The 21,505-nt window shown below is 38.5% G+C and overlaps 1 protein-coding gene across 2 annotated transcripts; it reads right to left on the bottom strand.

Moving 5' to 3' along the window:
• Window positions 1-4,239: 4,239 nt before the first annotated feature.
• LOC140228676 (uncharacterized) lies at window positions 4,240-21,259 on the bottom strand. 2 transcript variants are annotated; one of them, XM_072308939.1, is made up of 7 exons: window positions 20,693-21,259; window positions 19,517-19,603; window positions 14,720-15,922; window positions 14,406-14,662; window positions 9,774-9,980; window positions 7,113-7,220; window positions 4,240-6,520 (listed from the first exon to the last, which is right to left on the bottom strand). In XM_072308939.1, the coding sequence occupies exons 1-7, from the start codon at window positions 21,240-21,242 to the stop codon at window positions 6,407-6,409; spliced, it is 2,526 nt and encodes an 841-aa protein (XP_072165040.1). In that variant the 5' UTR covers window positions 21,243-21,259; the 3' UTR covers window positions 4,240-6,406. The 2 variants fall into 2 exon arrangements, with proteins under 2 accessions (XP_072165040.1, XP_072165039.1); XM_072308938.1 differs by having other exon boundaries at window positions 14,406-15,922.
• Between the last annotated feature and the right edge of the window lie 246 nt (window positions 21,260-21,505).

Raw genomic sequence — 21,505 nt, 5'->3', positions numbered from 1 at the left:
GAACGAGATTTCGCACTCGGTGAAAGATGAGGCGCACTATTCAACTCGGCTTCGCCTCGTTGAATAGAGCGCCTCAATCTTTCACCTCGTGCGAAATCTCGTACCATTGCACTCGTGACCATTCACTATTTGTATATTAATTCTCCCGAGCTTTCGACCAAGTTAAAGGTCTTTTTCAAGGGCTTGGGAGGTAATCACAAAAGCAGAAAAGCAACCAATTTGCTTACATTTGAACAGAATAAGGCAAAAACAAAGCAAAATAAAACAAAAGCCAAAAGAAAATCAAACAGGATATAGAAAGCAACATGACATCCTCTACAGCGGAACAGCAATATTATGACATTCACTGGCAGTGAAAATAATGGAACAGTAGTAGCAGTATAATATTAGTAAGCAATAACAGCAGGAATGATTGCGATGAAGTCATTTGAAATACATAAACCAACATAAGTGGAACCGTATAAATTAAAACACACTGGTTATCTTTTCAGGCCTTTTGCCTTGTTTTTTCCTTATTCTGTTTAAATGTATGTAAATTGGTTGCTTTTCTGCTTTTGTGTTTACGTCCCAAGCCCTTGAAAAAGACCGGTAACTCAGTCGAAAGCTCAGGAGAATTAAAGGGAAGATAAACCCCAAGAGCAATGTGGATCGAGTGAAAGCAGCAACATTAGTAGAACACATCAGTGAAAGTTTGAAGAAAATCGGACAATCGATGCAAAAGTTATGAATTTTTAAAGTTTTGGTGTTGGAACCGCTGGATGAGGAGACTACTAGAGGTTATGACGTATGAGTGGACAACAATACCAAGAAAATATAAAGAAAATTCTACAAAAATCCATTTTTCATGAAAATTACAAATTCCATCAACTTGATATTGACATATGTTAAGGGTAGCAATTATTCCCCCTGCTTTCTGAAAGAGGTTGGTCCATTGCTCTTTCATGATTCTAGAAAAGTGAATTTTTGTTGAATTTCCTTTATATTTTCTATTTTCCTCAAACTTTCACTGATGTGTTCTACTAATGTTGCTGCTTTCACTCAATCCACATTGCTCTGGGGTTTATCTTCCCTTTAAAGGCTATTAGTGAACATACTTCAACATCTGCGAGCAGTCATTCCTCCGTCACACCTATACATAAAGATAATGCAGCACCCACAATGTACAAGGCCGAGCCCACTTCACCTTATATCACACACACACACACACACACACACACAGAGACACACACACACACATATATATATATGTATATATATATATATATATATATATATATATATATATATACATACATACATACACACAAACGCATATAGACAGATAGATAGATATATCGATATATATGACAATAACACGTAGCGTAGTGACAAAACATGCACAACTGCATTTAGAGTTCAGCGATTTCTTTTCATTTATTCCCCCTGCGCATAAAAAATCTGAATACACACATGTGCAAAAAGAATCAATGTCAACATATGACAGCTATTGCAGATACAACCTAAACATTATCAATGAAGAGAGTATTCACTCAAGAATTTCATTTGCAATGTTGGCAGTAAAACAGGAGCTTTGCTCAGTGTTGTTCGCTGTTAATGCGTTGGTTATTTCATGCCTCAAAGTTGAGAGACACAGATAACCACATGACTGTCACAAATAGATTGCATTGCAGAATGAATGGTCTGAAGGAAAAATCTCTCCTCAGCAAACAGTGATGAGCTATCAGATAATAAGCAGACATAAACATAAATGAAATACACACACAAACGAGCAGTTTACAATACATTAGTAAAGTAAAATTGTCTACACAACCTGTGACCAATTGTAAATGTGATGTTTCCACCATCTTATAAACTCACACAAAATTTCTACATTTAAGCGATATGTAAACATTCACAGAAAGCATTTAAAGACCATTACCTTCATTCATTCCAAGACAAAATGTAAAATGCTAGAGCTTTTGTAAAACTGTTCATAAACTTCTTAAAGTCCATCTAATTTACCTGTTCAAATACATACAACTTTGTAGACTACACTGCAATTCTGCACAAAATTTAGGGAAGCACAATTTTTGTATCAGACATGCATACAAGAATAGACACAACAATGAATGCTTTCAAATAAAACAAAAAACAAAACACATGATCATGTACCGCAATAAGCAACACAGAAACACTAGCATTTCTTTCATATGCTATACAAAGACTGGGTACTGAGATTTCTGCATACATTAGAGAATTGAAGACATGAAGACATTCAAAGCCTCTGTGAGTTAAAAAAAAACCCAACAACAACAACATGGTTGAATGTAGAATACACAAACCAACAAGGAACAGTAAAGAGTACCGAAGTGTGATGTCAGAGCCATTTATTGCCGCAGAAACGGGTTCTACGCAACCTCACCTGGCCCGAGTGTTTATGTGCACACCTGGTTGTAACTCAAGCTTTAACAAAAGACTGTGACATCATCACTTTGGTTTAATACTCAGTATGTAATTTGAAGAAATGGTGAAGTAAATCGGCTAGGAGTATTGGAAGTACAAGAGCAACTGGACTGTGAAACCAGTTGTTTGCTCATTTGCGTAGCACAAGACCTTCAATAAAATTATATCCCTCCTTCAGTATTGTGGACTTTACCTGTGTTACTTTCTTGGGTACAATATCATCAAACCTCATTAAAGTTTGATGACAACTCTTGAGATCATTGCTGAGCTTCACCAGGTGAAAAAAAAAAAAAGTTTCGTCTAAGGAAAGTTCACTTAAAGGCCCTTTTGGAGCAGTGATTTAAAAAATGTTCAAAATATCACATCTGATGCATATGTGTAGGTCTGTTGTGTCACAAAACACCCTGCCATATAAAGTTTTTGCAATAGAGCCTGAAATATAAGGAGATATCAGTGTTTTTCTCAATAAACCGTAACTGTAGACGGTTTAGTCTTGGAAACATTCTTATTATAATTATTGTTCACATTTTGTGTATCTAACAACACTTAACATCAATTATACGGATTCAAATTTTTGCAGTGATTGTTTCTATCCCTGACTCACATTTTAAAACTATTTTAAAGCACTAATGCTGGGTTTTTGTTTCATCTGCAAATGGTAAATTATGCCTTTAACCCATTGAGGATGAGCTGATTTTGCTGTAACACACATTTCTCATAGACATCTGCTCGAGTATACTCGGGACAAGTCTTCAACGGGTTAAACGAGTTTGAACGCATTCACTGAACATGTACCAAATTTTTGCTTGACAATCTCTATTCTCTATGAATTAATCTCACTGACTCTGCCAATTTCAGACAAACAGTCTGTGCTAGGGCATGCTGCCAATCATTAATATAACAGCCAGAACCGCGTTGCAAGCAAATATGTGTCGAAAGCCACTCAATATGATGAGGTTACAGCTGTGTACATAACACTCTTTTTTTATGTGTGTGTGTACGTTGCGAGCTTTGCATATGAGATACCATAAAATCCTCCTTTCATGACAAACATTCTTTATCCTCCTATAAATTGCCATGTCTTTCAAAACAAAGCTAAACAAAAAAAAAAAGAAACAAATTTTTGATTACTCAAATAAGTTATCATAGTAAATAAAAATCTGTTTCTTTTGTGTGTGTGTGTGTTTAGCTTTGTTTTGAGATAACTATGGGTACTAATAAAATCGAATATACATATACCTGAAAATAAATATGGAATTCCAAGGAAGTCAAAGCCATGTAAAATGTCTACACATAACCCCAAGCATGGACTTTGATAAAATGGGGGGGGGGGGGGGGGGTGTAGACGACAAGGCAACTATCCCAAATTTGGAAAGGGAACCTGTCCTCTTGAGGCTTACTGTTAAATTTATGGTTATGTACAGACTAATCATTGTATGCATGGTCCTCCCTCAAGAATTTCATTATCGTGCACAATCACACACTTGAAGATTAAATAGTGGCATAATATAATTTGCTACCATTGCATCAGCATCCTCTTTTTCTAGCAGTTTCTATCAGCAAGGTGCTCATTATCAACTGTGACTATGACTCTCATACCTTGATTTCATTTCTTCACCTCTATAAGGTTAAGAAAAAAACTATAACATCATTGCCATTGCCTTCTGCTTGTACACATTTATATGTGTTTGTGTAATGTACATATATGGGGTGTAGGAAAGCTACAATGTATGTGTCTGTGAAGAAGGAAAGCTATAAATCCGCAACGAAAATAATCAGTAAAGAGAGAGCTAAACATAGGGTAGAAGACCAGCAATTTTTTTTAATGTCTGAAATTCATATATCAACCAAAACCACTTCTAGTTGTTCTTTGAATTCAGTGAGTTTGAAGGGAAGGTGGAAAAGTCACAGGCACTAACAGTATTTAATGTACACATGACACATTCTGATAAGATGGTGACAGAAAGTGAACATCACTGGACAACAAGATTTAAACTTTGGGAGAACACAGGGCCATCATGGTTTTGTTGATGGCACATTTTCTCTACAATACATAATATTAGCTTGGTTTGTTGCAATGTTTCATACACACTAACATATAACATATACTGATACATTATATACACCACATGATTAAGAAATTAGTTTTGCTTGCATTCCACAGCTATTTCTCTACAGCTGTCAATACATCAGCAAGATTAGATCTGTGTGCTCACACTCGAAATAGACAAACATACGAGAAGGCACTTACATGACATGAGTACCCAACCACAAGTATCCAAGCAGCAACATGAAATGTATGATTAAATGTCAACACACGTTTCTTGGCATGGGTTTGGTGTCACTCACAATTGCTATATCCGTGCGCTTGGGGATCACACCCAGATTGGCAGAGTTATATGTACAGGGCAATTAAAGGGAAAACATGATTCATGATAATTTCCAAGCTGAAAGCCCAGCTGGTCAATAACAGAGAAAGGCACAACATTAAATAGCAAAATGCATGTTACCAATACTACCTATGTTGACCTCTTTTTGCACTGTGTACTTCAGGTAAGTTACTGTGGTATTTCTTGCTATATTAACAAGCACTGCAATGGAAAGATTTAAACAAACACAAAACACAAAAACACAAAACAAAACAAAAACACACCAATCATGGTCAGTGTGTCTGTCCAAAATAACCTGATCATCCCCTCATCAAAGGCAACACATATGCAAGAGTGCTTAAGCTGGAAACAATTGACATTATCATGCCTCTGAGACAAAAGGAAAATTATGGGAAAATAAAATGACTGCATTCTCATCATCCACAGAGATGTCAAAGACATTAATACTGTACAAGCTGTTATTTTAACAATGGCTTACTTTTCGTGAGTTTCGCATATCACTGTTGGACTGTGAATTTACACAACGAGCAAAAATGTCACCATGCGCTAGGTGATACTATCATCTAGCACAGCATGGCGACATTTTCGTGCAATATCAGATAGTGCACTAACGATAATTTCAGTGTCAATTTGCCAAAAACAACATCTCGCAAAACGGTTCGTGACCTCGTTATTCGTGTAGATCGTATCCGGGCAATTACCCCCCGGATAAATACTGGTTAGTGGTAAGGTTAGAGTAAAGATTAGGGTTAGTGTTAGGTTTAGGGTTAGGAGTTTGGATTAGGGTTAGGATTAGGTTCAGGAGTAGGATTAGGATGAGGGCCAGGGAAGGGTCCGGGGTAATTGCCCAGGGGGTAATTGCCCTCGCCCCGTGTAGATATCTGTCTGCGAAAATATAACAGTTTATACAGTATGTTATGCTCAGACTTCAGATCTCTGCAAGTGTATGAACAGCCTCGAAACATTGCATCAGCCATCAAGGAGGAGGATTGGTCTACATACCAACTTCGAAGAAGACGACGAGTGCACTTTTTAAAGACCCTGTAGCGCGGGGATACCATGGGAGTGGAAATGCTGACCAGGATCAGGTATAATCGAAATCCCTTTAAACAAATTGTGTACAATTTTATCACTGATCGCTATGTAAGTACACACACAGCCGAAGAATCTTGACTGTAGTCAATTGTTACTGATGACCATACGCTTCAATTCACATATTCGCTGACATCATGACATCAATCGGACCATCCATGTTTCCCAAAGCTACTGAGTCTTTAAAGTGTTAATATTTCATTAACATTTTTTTTTTCTCTTTTCTTTCAATACAGTGTACTTCCGCTATAACAAACACAGTTACTACGAAGAAAAAAATTAATGTCCCCAAATTATCATCTGTGTATCTTTGTACACTTTCCTGTTCAGCTATCACAAAATATCAATAACAAAAGAAGACTGCCGGTCCCAAGTTTTTCGTTATATAACGGGAATCCCCTGAACTCTGAGATACCGGTGGCCACTGACTAGACAATGGGATGGGGAATGGAGAGGTGTGGGTCACCAGGGCGTGTCCAGATCTAGGCTTTCTGCAAGGATGGCATCGCCTCGCTGATGTTCTGGTCCAGCTTCTGGTAGCCTTGTCGGCGTCTTCTACCCTTACCATTCCTGCCTTCCACCACCACAGCAATTATCTGACGGGAGGTGCAAATGAAAGCAATATGATCAGTCAGGAGGGGCAGGCTCCTTACAGAAATCGAAAATTCAATCATGTCCAATCTGGGTTTGAATTATTTTTTTCATCATATCACACTATTGATGCTGAATGAATCATCTTTAACAACAACAGACAAACATAATTCCCAAATGATTTCTATTTCTCTTGGCATGATATGATGAACCATGAGAAGGACCTATGCAATGCAAATGAATACTGACTCGTGCTGATTCATAGTACCCTGATCATCACTTAAATGACCGAAAGAATATGTGCTATACGTTCTATAATGATTCTGTTTCCAATACAATGTTTTTTGCTCACCCAGTTAGTAGTATGAAAACAGACAAGTTACGCTCAAACTGGAGGAAGGGGCATGCCAATGTCTTTTGTTAATAATGTCAACAATTTGGCAGTTGATTGACAGATGATGTCATCAACAAAATCTTGTGTTGGAACCTTCTTTTTTTTCTGTAGTTCAATCCAAGTAAAAAAAAAAACAAGAAAAATAGCTGAAAATTTATTATGAAATAATCTTTCACCCTTATGTACAGCAAGGAGGTACATACCTTCTGCTTGTTATGATACATGATGTAGGTAGCCAGAATAAGTATGATTGCTGTCAGGGAATAAGCCAGGAAGTGGCTGCTCTCCTCGTCCTCCTCATAGACAATATCCTATGCAACAAAAGACACACATGAAAAGAAAAAAAAAATGGTAGGAAGGTGTCATACAGTGCATGCCACATTCAGTTGCAAAGTCTTGGATGTGGCGAGATTGCCAGTAGCAGCACCACTACTCACACATACCCGAAATAAAACCTTGCAACAAGATTGTTTGATGTGAGTGCAAAGTGGCAGGAGGGGATATTTTGAGTTGTTGTACACTTTAGTCGATTGGTGTATTGAAGTACTGATTCATCCAAGTAATGTTCAATAAAGGTACAAAACTAAATCAATTGAACTGGACTTACTGTTTTAATTCTGAGAACATTTTCACGTCCAATCCTGGATGCTTCATCAACTCGTCTGATTTGATGGTGGGAAGGCGTCGTTGCCAACCAGCACAGATGCACTACCGACGATTGGCAACAATGCCTTTCCCACCATCAAATCAGACTAGCTGATGAAGCATCCAGGATTGGACGTGAAACCGTTCTTGGAATTAAAACACTATTCACTCCAGATGAATTGATTTAATTTTGTATCTTTATTGCACACTTTCATGCACTTTCAGAGTCAAATCCTCTGTACTAGTGTTCCCCTGATTTCAATCATTTTAGGCTAGTGCATATTCTTTGTCTGTGAACTGCTGTTTTTTAAACCACCTGTAAGCTTTATGACATTTCACAAACATCTTCAAATGTCACCGGTAACACCAAGTAAAATTGGTGCTAATGTACTTCCATATCCAAATAGATATCTCAAGTTCTGGAAACTCATACAATGTCTGTGTATTGCATCAAAATCCCAATATACTTTAATAGTTTTAAATTTCAAATCATTCACATAAATTTGAACCAAATTGGTAATTGGGAAATGTCGATATCCATGTTGACTTTCATGTCGTCACTCGAAACAACTCAATCTTTGCAAGCGATTGCGATGTACATGTATGCTGCCTGCACAATCTGAAACTAGAATTGTCTGTCCAATATTATGCGACAAATTTTACACAGTACCAGGAATAAACTAGAAATGTCGCTATGGCCACTGGTATGCCTCCACCATAATGTATAATTATCCTAATAGGTCTATAGTACGTCTTGACAATGTGTGACGACAGTTTCGTCTAATTGGTGAGATATCAAAATGACATGTTATAATGTGTTGAGTGTTCACTTTCCTTGAACTAGATTTAATTGGCTGAATGGCTGCATTTTCTAAGAGAGCATGTATTTGGGGATTTGAGGAATTTTAGTTGACTTTTAACCCTTTTATAAGTCAATGCATCGGGCAATTTCAAAGTGTATATAAAAAGTGTAATTTCTGTATCAAATAGCAAATTGTTAGAATTTTTACCTGACCTTTGACCTTAAAATTCCCAAGGGAATCACTGTCAGGCAGAACATGCATAAGTATTAGTTTCATGATGATACTTTCAGCCACTTCCAAGATATGGAGGAAGAAAAGAAATCAGGCACATTCACTTGACCTTTGACCTTTTGGCCTTTGACCTTCTTGGCCAAAAACTTCCCAGATAATCTCTATTGGGTAATATATGTATACACCTAGTTTCAATAAAAACCTTGCTGGCATTGCATAAATATGATGGAAAAAGTGATATTTAATGAGTTGACCTTGACCTTTGACCCCTGATCTTGACCTCATGATCCCAAAACTCCCTAGATAATCACTACCAGTCAGTAAATGCATATGTACTATGTTCTATGAAGATACTTGGAACGCTTTCCAAGATATGGGGGGGGGGGGGGAATCAAATTATAACATTTTCACTTGACTTTTGACCTTTGAACTTTGACCCCATGACCCAAAACTCTCACTAGAGAATCTTAATTGGTTAATACATGTATGTTTCAAGAAAATAGTAAGTTTCAAGAAAATACCTTCTGGCATTGCATAGATATGGGGGAAATAGTGAAATTTTGTGCATTTGACCTTGACTTTAGGCTTTAGGATTTCCTTGTTATTGTCACGTAGATGTACTGGAAAACACCATTTATAAGGTTTCATGAATAATCATTAGGACTCCCTACCACTGCGTTCAGACGATCCCCCGCTTTGCAGGGAATGTCCCGTTTGCCAGGACTTTCCCCGGCAAGCTTGTCGAGTTCGGCAACAAAATTCTGGCGAGGGACTGACCTTGATCTCTCGTGCAGCTGTTTTCCTCACAAGTGCGCATGCTTGAAATGTGGTGGCAAATCAGGCAATTGTATAAATTTGCAATCGCGCCCTACAGTACGGTGACCTAACATACAGCTGAAACCACCAGCCGTGATTTTGTCCCCCTTTCAGCGGGAGATTCTCAATGCACATGCGGACAGTCAACTGTAAAACTCTCCAAACTGCCCCCGCGAAGCGAGGAATCATCTGAATGCAGGGTACATCACAGATGCTTTATACCTCGGTGAATTTTGCAAGGCAACACGGCCTGTTATCACACATGACCTCTCTCTGTTCAAGCGCAAAGTGGCACTTTGAAATTGCTCACGCCCTTTCCTATGTAAAGCATGCAGAAAGGAAAATTTGGTCAAGTAAGCTTTTGCCCACCTTGTGCACCTGTTCATGCACCTGTTGCTGGGACTCCTGGTTCACATTCTCATTCTCTCTCTGCCTATCATCCTCTCGATAGCTCTCATCCTCGCCCTGGTAGTCTCTGTCATTCCCAGCATTATCTCCATCGTAGTTTGATGCATCTCCTTGACTGAATTGTCCATTGTCATCACCAGGTGGCAAATTGCCGGGATAATCACTCTCCTGATGACACACATTTTTTGAAGGGGAAAAGAAAAAGAAAAAAATCAAAATATTCAACTTGAAGCACAGACCTGCATTTAATGGCACACAGAGCCAGAAAAGACATTGATTGATTAGAGGTCGGAACATCTGGTGGGGTCATGTGTAATTCAATAAATGTTGGCGATGGGCCACAACATGCTGGCAAGACCTTCAACTGTGCAGTATTAAACAGGCAACTGGCCAAACATGCATTGAATATTGTCCATGTTTATTATTTTGGACCATCCACTTCCTACAGCTGCAATATTTTGAAGCCTTTAGAGGGATTCTGGACCAGTTTAACCCCTTGAAAATGAGTCCTGAGAATACTCATTCAGGTGTCAATGGGAAATCCATGTTATCGCAAAATCAGTCCCTCCTCAGCGGGTTAAAGGCATAATTTGCAGATGAAACAAAAACCCAGCATTATTGTTTTAAATACTTCTAAAACGTGAGCTAGGGATAGAAACAACCACTGTAAAAATTTGAATCCGTTAACCCGTTGAGGACGGTTTGATTTTGCTACAACACGCATTTCCCATAGACGCTTGCCCGAGTATACTCGGGACTCGTCCTCAACGGGTTAAATCAATGTTAAGCATTGTTAAATACACCAAATGTGAATAATAAATATAATAAGAATACTTCCAGACTAAACTGTCTACAGTTATGGTTTACTGCGAAAAATACTAATATATCCATATATCTTAGGCCTTATGGCGAAAAATTTATATGGTAGGATGTTTTGTAATACAACAGACCTACACATATGCATCAAATGTGATATCTTGAACATTTTTAAAGTCACTGCTCCCAAAGGTAAACTGGACCTTTAAGGTCAACTCTGTGTTATCAGAAAAAACTCCAATTTATGAGCACAAGAATAAAAATCTGATCAAAATTGAGTATAAATCAAGGAAATTACAAAACTGTAAATTTTCGTTGACTTTCACAACACACTTCTTGAACAGTAAATATGAATATGCAAATGGTGAGCTGATGATGTCAGTGCAACGCTTCACAATTTGCCATTTACATACAGTGTAGTTTGTACCCACGCATGTATCCATACCAAAACCACTTACTTGTATGATGAACTGCATGTACTAACAATTTTTTTTTTCAAACTCGTGAATAGTCAGTAAAATGAAATGTGAGGTGTTTGGAATTTGCAAAGTTCAATACAGACTTTCTTAGCATATCAAGCCGACGATTTTCAATCTAACCAACCACACGTAAAATTCTACCCGAGAGCTAATGTCCTGAAATGTGTTGCCAAACAGGGAATCATTCAAATTCTAAAGAGGCTTTGAAAATCCTGCCACTAAAAAAAAAAATAAAAATAACAAAAATAACAAAATTACAAAATCGTACATGAAAAACATGGTGTTTGGGGTTCCCTACCTTGTCAAACAATATCACTGAATAGTCAGAATTATAAATAACAAAGATATACAGCATCAAACAGCAGGTAAATTTTACGAATTGATGGGCACATGGGGAATGAAAACCTTACATATACCAATGTGGATTAGAGTAAATGCAGCCATAATTAGTAAAACACATTGATCAGTGAAAGTCTGATGAATATATCAATAGTTATACTGTAAAACATGAAATTTTCGCGAATTGGAGCCGACTTCCTTTTTCACAGCATTAAATATTTGCGAAGTGCCTCTGGCATTCAATGCATATACGTGTAGTATAGACAAGAGCCTTCGCGTGCATTTTAATTTTGCAAATCTTGGCTCTCGCGAAAATTTGTGAAATTAAAATGCACACAAACATTCCTCGTTTTACAGTACATTTTCACAGTCTCAGTACTGCCATCAATGGATGAGGAGACAGTAATACTAAGTACCACATTACTACAGTTTCTGAAATATGTGAATCTTGGCTCTCACAAAAATTTCCACTTAAAATGCATGCAAACATTCCTTGCTTTACAGTATGTATACATGTATAATTTTAGATTTCATTCCCTTTTGAGACCAAAAATGCAATGCAGCCTTTCATTGGTGCATACATCACAATCATGACATAATAAAAGCATTCAGAAATTAGGCATTGCCTTCTATCTTTCTGGCAACACTGTTTTGAGTATAAACATGCCACTGCCTGTGATCCAATTTGATAAAATCTAATCACACATCTGGACTAGCGGTAATCAATTTAATCCGAAATAGGCTGCCTTTTTCGTCTGTATAAGTAGTGCGTGACACACATATATAATGTACAATATGTGAATCTTGTTCAAGTCTTCTCAGTGCTCAATAGTGTTTTCTATTCAAGCTTTATAGTCCATGGACCAGGCCAGATATTGGTACCACCTGAGGTGGCAAAACCTTTTTGGTGTCATTTTGTTTGTCGGGCATAGATATGCTATCAAGCTATGATAGCATTTCCAAATGAGTAGCTGTAGTCATAATAAATGAATTTTTAAATAATTTGGTCTCGTTTTTATATCCCTATACTTCTGAATCGAGAATAACCGCTATACAAAGAAGAGCACTGTCTTCTGTATGTCCACAGGTGTTCTGTTATAAACGCGGTGCGCTTAGTCTTTATTCAAGGCAGCGAAGGGTATACCCAAAGGTTATGGTGTCCACAGCGCTTAGTCTTTATTCAAGACGGCGAAGGGAATATCCAAAGCTTATGATACAGTGTATATCCCTTTATCTAAAAACAATGTTAAAAAAGCAATTCCTCATGGATTTGAGGGTATTTTTCAATTATGCATCATTTTCCGGTGAAATCACTACGGTGAAAACGCTAATGCCACGCCAATGTCGCTTTATTTCCATCCAACAATGAGAGATAATGCAAAAACAATGTACCGGTAGGCCTACCGGTACACTACAATACATTATAATAAATAACATTGTAAATGAACAGAGTAATTTTTGTTTAAGGCTGATGTATTTGTTGAGAGGGTAGTATTTTGACTGAGTGCACCCCCATCCAGCGTTTTGGTGAAATTTTGATGGTGTCATTTTTTAGAGCATCATATGTTGAATATATGTGCCAAATTTCAGAGGAATTGGTTTAAAAACCTTGAAATTATCAAAAGTCACACTGTGCCTGTCTTTGGTCAAAGAGCGTCAAAAAATATTTGGTATTGGTCGGGTTAATGGCTGAAATCTATGACTACAATCAGCTACTACTCTGGAAATGCTATCATAGCAAAATATAATCCTTAGATATATGCCATTTCAAAATGCACAACTAGAACTTGCCACCTCAGGTGGTAGCAATAACCCATTTTTCAGGTCTTGGCCCGTGGACTAATTATGTGACAATTGTTTTCGTGTCTGTGTGTGTTTTTTGGGTGTTTTTTTTTTTTTTTTTTTTTTTGTCTGATTAACAACAATATTCTGGTAAACACTGCTAAAGAGAGAAAAAAAAATAATGTACCGTTATCATATCTAAAGTTCCTTATGAAAGGGATTATCTATACTGTTTTTATCCTACCCTCTCAACAAACATAATCTTATTTTCATTTTTATTCTTTGTTCCATATGTTCATAATTATTGTGTAATTTGTATTGTTTGTAATCAAGAAAATCAATAAAACATACAAATACAAAAAAAAAAAAACATAATTGAAACAAGGGCACTGCCCCAAGTCATGTAGAGGAGATCAGCCGACCCACTCAGTCTGTGCGGTGGTGGTCCCACAATCTTTCCGATGGCAAATTTGCGCGATGCTTTCAAGCCTTCACTCTCCTTTCTGTGTTGGGGACAGAATTTGTGAGTGCAATTGATGCCGATGAGCCAGACAACATCCCGCTAATGGATTCTTGCCGTCAAATCCACGAGGAACTGTTTTTGTTCTTTTTTAGATAAAGGGATATACACTGTATCATAAGCTTTGGATATTCCCTTCGCCGTCTTGAACAAAGACTAAGCGCATCGCATTTAAAACAGAACAGCTATGGACATCATAACCCTTTGGATATTCCCTTCGCTGCCTTGAATAAAGACTAAGCGCACCACGTTTACAACAGAACACCTGTGGACATACCATGGAGCTACAGTTGAAGCTCCATGGACATACAGAAGACAGTGCTCTTCTTTGTATAGTGGTTAGTCTCGATTCAGAAGTATAGGGATAACAAAATGAGACCAAATTGGTTAAAAATTCATTTATTATGACTAAGCTACTCATTTGGAAATGCTATCATAGCTTGATAAGTACATTTGTATATCTATGCCCGACAAACAAGATGACACCAAAAAGGTTTTGCCACCTCAGGTGGTACCAATAACCCATTTTTCGGGTCTTGGCCCATGGACTACTATTGCATTGGTAGTCCAGCATTCTAAATAAACCTCCTTTTCAATACTAATAACAATGTTTCGAAGAAAAAAAAACAACAACAAACATTTAAAACAGAACATTACCTCGCTGTAATCATCCTCAGGCGGGAGTTTTTCTTCATGCTGGTTGTCAGCATTGTCACCATTTTCCCCCACTGCTTGGTCATCGCTGCGGAATTCACCCTCTTCTTCTTGATGCCCCTCTTGCTGATCACCCCTAACACCAGACTCAACATTTTGCTGAATGCCAGGCCGGTTCCCACCTTGTGAATCGGACAAGTCTCCTTCTGGCAGCAGTTGGTTGCCATAATCTCCATTCTGGGTTTCCTCTTGTCTATCACCTGCATCCAGCAGCTGGTCGCCATGTTCTCCATTCTGGGTTTCCTCTTGTCTACCACCTGCATCCGGGCCCAAGTCCACTTGCTGGTTAGTTCCTGGTTGTCCATCAGGTTGTCCTACTCCTGTTTCACCGCCAGCTGCTCCGTTGTGTGGGACTGTGTCTCCTGTATGAACTATGTTCTGTCCATTAATAGTTTGCTGATTTGATACTCCTTGGTCTGCAGCGCCCGCGTCATAAGGCCCATTTTGACCTTGCCCGCCAACCGCACCTCCGTCTAGTCTAGGACCTGTGGCTTCATTTATAGTAAGTCCATCTCCTGTACCATCTGTTTTCTGTGAAATTGGTGGTTGATTTTGCAAAGCTGTTTCTCTATTGTACTGTCCATCCTGTGTATATGCTGGTTTATACACCTGATTAGTCCCTGGCAATACACCAGGTGCATTCACACCATTCAGTCTATTAGGCGTGATCTCAGCTTCATTCCCTGCATCCGCACGTTCGGGAGCAGTCAGTCCACCCATACGACTTCCTCCTTGAACATCAGAAGGTCCGTGGGGTTCATATCCGTCATTTTGTAACTGCTGGTCAGTATCACCAGCTGGTCCAGAAACAGTGTGCCCACCTGTTTGACTCCCCCCTTGTCTATCAAGTGGCAGCTGATTTGGAGATGCTGCAGGGTTGGAGTCCGGGTAAGTTGGTCGCCCTGCATCACCAGCACCCATCCCTCCAGAAACAGTGTGCCCACCTGGTGGACTTCCTCCCTGTGCATCAAGTGTCCCCAGATTTTGAGATACTGCAGGGTTGGAGTCCGGGTTAGTTGGTTGCCTTGTATCATCAGCACCCACCACTCTAGTTGGAGTTCCTCCTTGTCCTGCAGGAGTGCGGAACCCCTGGTAAGTGCCTTGATTGACTCCCTGCCTCTCAGACACCGTACCTACACCACCACCACTAGCAACAGCAGCAGCAGCACCATCACCTTGCAGCCCAATGGTGGCACCTTGGTCTGTATTCTCCCTGACCCCTGAAGGTTGCTCCATCTCCTGTTTGGTACCATCAGCAGCTGCAGCTGCGAAGGCCCCTTGGTCCCCTGGAGAAACATCACCAGGATTTTGTCCCTCCGAGTCTTTTAGTTCTGACACAGCGAGCTGATCACCATAGGGGTTATTTTCTTTAGCTTGATTATCTGTGCCCTCTTGCACAGTTTCTGCGGGGCTCTTTACAGACACACCTGCTCTTTCATCAGTTGCTTGACCTGCAGCGGCTGAAACAAGGATGATGATCATTTTGAGATACCATAGCACTCTCAAAGTAAAAAATTTCTGCAATAATACGTATTTTTGCTGCAAGTCAGGCAAAATGAATTTCACAAAAATTTGCTCTTTTACAGTACCATTTACCCTTTATTCGTTTTGTGTGTGTGTGTGTGTGTGTGTGTGTGTGTGTGTGATTATTTTTATGAACTAGGAAATTGATACTGAAGAAGAAATACAGTTCAACCTCGATTATCTGGCCATGTCAGGACCGGCGCTCATCCAGATAAGCGAATTGTAAGGATATGGGAGACACAATGTTAATGTACATGTATATCCACAGCTGCCGTCCAAGCTGCCGCCCAGTGCACTGGCAGCTAAGCAGGTAGCGTACCCCGCAATGGTGGTGTAATCTACAATATGCTAGCCTGCGCAAAATTGTAGTCCCTTCTTACAAACAAAGTATATCTTTATGTGAAAATCATACATGTACATGTTTTACCTCATTAGATATTGAGAAACCTACAGCCTGTTATCATGCACATCTTATGAAATTAGTAAAATAGATCCATGAAAGTCACTGTTTTTTCTCAATTTTTGGATGAAAAATAAAGTCCTTCACAGCGTGAATGTCCGGATAATAGAGATTTCCGGATAAAAGGAGGCCAGATAATCGAGGTCGAAATGTATGTGCATTAATTTGTTGCAGCTGATCTGCCTGGTTTAAAAATTAATAGGCACTGATCTTATACAATAGCCCTAGGCATATGATGGAGATCAATAAAAGAAAGAAATCCTTTCAAATCTTGCCTTGCCAGCCATACTCTGCTGTTTGACAGACATTTGAACAAATGCTAAGAATTACATTACACTTTATATGGTCCTCTTCTACTCTCGTCAGAAATCTTGGGAGAATTAGACATCTCCAGTACCATATCAAATGGGGGGGGGGGGTGAATTTTGCAAGCTAGCCATAATTTCAGGGCATTCTGGAATCTACTGTAAAACATGATATATTCGCGGCATGAATTTTTCGCGAACTGGAGCCGACGGCCTTTTTTGTGGCATGAAATTTTCGCGAACTGCCACTGGCATTCAATGCATATAGTGTAGAAACGAACTTTCGCATGCATTTTAATTTCTCGAATCTCCGCGCTCGCGAAATTCAGGATATTAAAATGCACGCGAACATTCCTCGTTTTACAGTATTTCCATAATGACTTTCACAAATTCTCATATTTTCTCATCTGTTGCATACATGTATCCTTTACATCATGTTTTGAAGAAAGCTGTTCAAAAGCATCAATCAATATACTTTGATGTGCATTATATTCAACAAGTGTGCAGGGGCAGCAAAGTAATGGCCTGTGCCACAGGCTTGGGAATGAACATTCTACATTTTTTTTTTACTTTTGCAGCTAGTCATGATGTACTATTAAAGCAGTTTTTCCTTTTTTTTTTTTTTTTTGCTTCATTCACTACATCGTATAGCTAATGGAGTATTCCCACAGTACAGGGTATCATGATTCCAATAAAGAGGGGTACATTGTATGTTGTACTTTTCAGACACCGCTCAAGTACCTTTTTATTTTTTATTTTATTTACTTATCTATCTCACTTATCTAATTATTTCATTTATTAATTTAGTTATCTACACATATTTTGGTGTGAATTTGAACACTTCAGTGCCAAAGTACAATGTATTGACATTACTTAAAGAAATATTGATATCTCACTACTTTCTGATATTTACAAGATATGACATTTCAGGTTCTAATGAAAAAAAGAAGAAAAGAGACAGAGAAAATAGGAAAAAATGTAATTCGTCAATTGTTAGCCAATGTTTCTGGACATAATGTACACACACATTGCAGAGCAACATAGGTCACTACGGAGTGACCTAAACGTAACCGTTATGTACAGTATGGGAACTTTGAAGTACATGTAAATTGAGCAAAATGACAACAAATACAAATGTACTGATAATTTTAATGCCAGTACCTACAATTATCGTAAAATTATGTCACCAATCTATAGTATCCTACGGTATCTTTCATCTGGAGTTCATCAGGGATATAAAACTTTTAACATGCTGATAATTTGGAAAATATTCTTTATTTGTATTCACAGAAAAATACTCAAGAAACATCTCGTCGCCGGTCACACGAACCGACGAATCACTCGATTTTGGGTCAAATTTTTGATTTTCAGTTTTTCAATCATCTCGATAGTACATATTCCATACTACATATTCTGAAATTCCCAGAGTGTAATTCGGTGTAATTTTTACGTAGTTATCACTTTTGTAGAAGTATGTAATTCCATTTGTGAAAATTATTTGTTTTCCCCATAGACGCGTGAGTTAAACAATCAGGCGATTCGACGGTTCGGTGACCACGCGTTGTAAGTGCGGTCACCGAACCGACGAATCAGTGCGCATTGACTTGCATGTAATTTTTGAGATTCAGCAGTTCATTGACCGCGCGCACAGTGCGCGTACTATGTAATACATGTGTTGACAATGACAACGCTCAATGTACATGTACATATGGACACACATGGAAAATGACAACGTTCTTTGCAGACCGAAAATACATGCATGCAGCTCTTTGACGATTTCCCGCTTATTTGTTAACAATACAATTCGATAAAAACTTCACAAGTTAGAGCAAGAATTGAAGTCTGATGTACTACAAAATTAATTGGAAATTATAGACATGAAAGTGTAGCAACCATAAGTCAAAAATGGGTTAACTGCAAACGCGATTTTCTCAAATTGTCATTCTTACGCAAACCTGAGGGATTCGTCGGTTCGTGTGACCGGCGACGATCTGAAAGACCAGTACCCATTGCCCCAAAAGTAGGCACATCTAGAAGACTGGATACTTATCAGAATCACATGCACTTTGCAACGAACAAAATTCAACACTGTGTGCAAGCAGGCTATTTACAAGAAAATCCAGTAAAATCAAACAAGTGGACTGGTTACGGTTACATCAACATCTGATCTGACCTAAAACAATGTTATTGTTTAAAAGCATTCTATAGAATAATTCAGTCTTCCCATTTTTCACAAAGCAGTGAGACTACTGTAGTTGCAACCACAAAACATTGTACCCATAATAACATCTGAAGAGCAGGGGTATATTGGCATCATCTCACTAAACATGGTCCCCCTCTTTAGTTGACGTAAAATAATTTGATATATTCTTCCTACTTAATTACTTTAATCTTGATTTAATCCAAGCAACATTCATTTATTGGGGTTGCTATTGCTACTGTAAATCATTGATAAAAAAAGGAAAATGATTTTTGTGTATTTATGCAAAAGCTGTGAGTGGATAACAAGGCCTCTTCAAATTTGAGTATATGTGGTGAAAATGTGATATGTACAACTGTACATTGTATTGCCATTCCATAGTTCTCTTATTAATATCCAACTTTTATAACATGACATTCTTTCTTTTCAATTTCATCCAATTTTACTGGCTTTATTAAAGTCAACTTATGCCAAAGTTACATATTTTAATCATTCATTTCCACATTTAAAAAGTAGACAATTGACAAACATTAAGGTTCTGTTCTGTATAATGACTTTAGTTTACCTTGTTCTTCAGCAAGTCCAGCATCCTTATCATCGACCCCATCTTGTTGGTTCTGTTCCCCACCAGCAGACGACATCAGCATTTGCCCTGTAATAAAGGGATATGAATGTTTAAAAGCATAAAGTTCATTTTTTAAAACTGAATGTAGAATTGTCTACTGAAGTCTTACATGTACACACATCAGAATGTACTTTTCAAATCAATATAATAATGTGACATTTTGAGTCTGAATTTCACAGTGAATGATATTCAAACTTCAGGATGGACTCATACCAGATAATACAGTCTGGAAAAGCAATCACTCTACAGCTTGGCATGTCTTAAACTAATGTTCGGTCTTTGCTCTTGTTTTGTTTTTTATGTCAAGCTATATACACAGCATTTTCAACTTATTCAATGTACAGTACTTCCACTATGCCCTTTCTTACAATTACAGCAATGTAGTATTTAGAACATTATTGTACATGTGTGTAGTTTGAAAGTTTATCACATGCTGACATCGACCAATTTCATGCACAGTATGTACCAAGTGATGTCAAGAAAATACAAATACACATGTAGGGTAAATGGAAAAACTGTGACTTTATTAAAGGGCTTTCCAGTTTTTTGAAGATTTTGCAAGGTTCAAGGTGCTACTAAAACGTGTACTATAAATGTACTTCTATCAAGCAATACAGAATTGTCTAGCAGACATTTATAGGTCGAGACTCTTTTAACTGGCACTTTCGAGATCAATGGACATTTGTCACAATATAAACCAAAATCATTTGCTGCAATGTCAACCAATCTTGATCAGGAAGATTTCCTCATGTCCCTCACCCCTCATCCACCAACTAATTTTGCCACCCGACTCTTGGGTATACAATAGCTTTAATAATGCACACTTTGATCGTGGATGCTGGTTGTCCAAATAAAATTACACTTGCAAAATGTGCATACATCCCTGCATCCATGCATGCAAGCTATAAAAAACATTGGTAAAAAACAAGGAAATGGCAGTGTAGCTGTATACAATGTAGACCCGACGTAGATAAGTACAGTATAATGTGGCAAATTTAGTGTGTGTGTGTGTGTGGGGGGGGGGGGGGACATAAAGGAGTAGTTTAAAAGGAAATGTCAGAGTAATGCAATCTGAAACTAGATTTCAAGACCATGGTCTAAATAAAAATAAAATACCTGCAACAGTCGACAAGAATGCATAACTGCGACAGATGGGAGTGATCCCAGAATAACCACATTCTGAAACACAGTCAAAATTCTCAAATGCATTTCCAATTCCACTGAGGCCCTCTGGTTTTATATCGGTGCAAAAAGACAAGGGGTCATTCTTTTCCTGCTCATAATTCATGAAAGCCGACTCCATGGCCGTTCTAAACTCTGGCTTGTCGGAAAGTTTTGACTTGTATGCTGGGCACAGGCTATGCACTCTCGCAGCAAACATGAAGCATATTGGCCTTATCTGGCCTATCTGTTGCTGGTCGTAACACGACACGAATATTGGTTCCTTGGTGGTACCAGGGACGAAGGAACTGAGAAATGCCACAGAGGGGAGACCACAACCTTGCAGATATCGCGTGGTATCTCCATAGTTTTGCCACCAAGGAGGAGACTGAGCTGCCCCAGTTAGACGATTTCCTTGTGGAGCCGATGCAGCGTTGTACATCACGGAGGCAATTGACAAAACGATCACACTAACGGAACAGAGAGATATGGAGACCATCGCCATGTTGTCTTTCTGGATGATATACAGTTACAGTAACAGGCAAGTCAAGTCTACATGCAATGACAGTCACGGCAGTAACGTGAGAGATGTGGGAGTGTTACTGTTAGAATGGTCCACACTGCTGTACAAAGGCAAAGCTTCCAGCATCTAGCTCAACATCATCATCATTTAACGTTAGATGTTCTCAGCAATAGCGGGACCCGTTTGGCGTTACTCCTATGCTATGCGCTTAGGGAGTTAAAAACTTTAGTGAATAGTAGCCAACA

The sequence above is a fragment of the Diadema setosum genome, chromosome 5, assembly GCF_964275005.1.
Source record: "Diadema setosum chromosome 5, eeDiaSeto1, whole genome shotgun sequence".
Lineage (NCBI taxonomy): Eukaryota > Metazoa > Echinodermata > Echinoidea > Diadematoida > Diadematidae > Diadema > Diadema setosum.
Note: the sequence above shows the minus strand (reverse complement) of the source record. Positions and strands in the feature narration are given on the sequence as shown.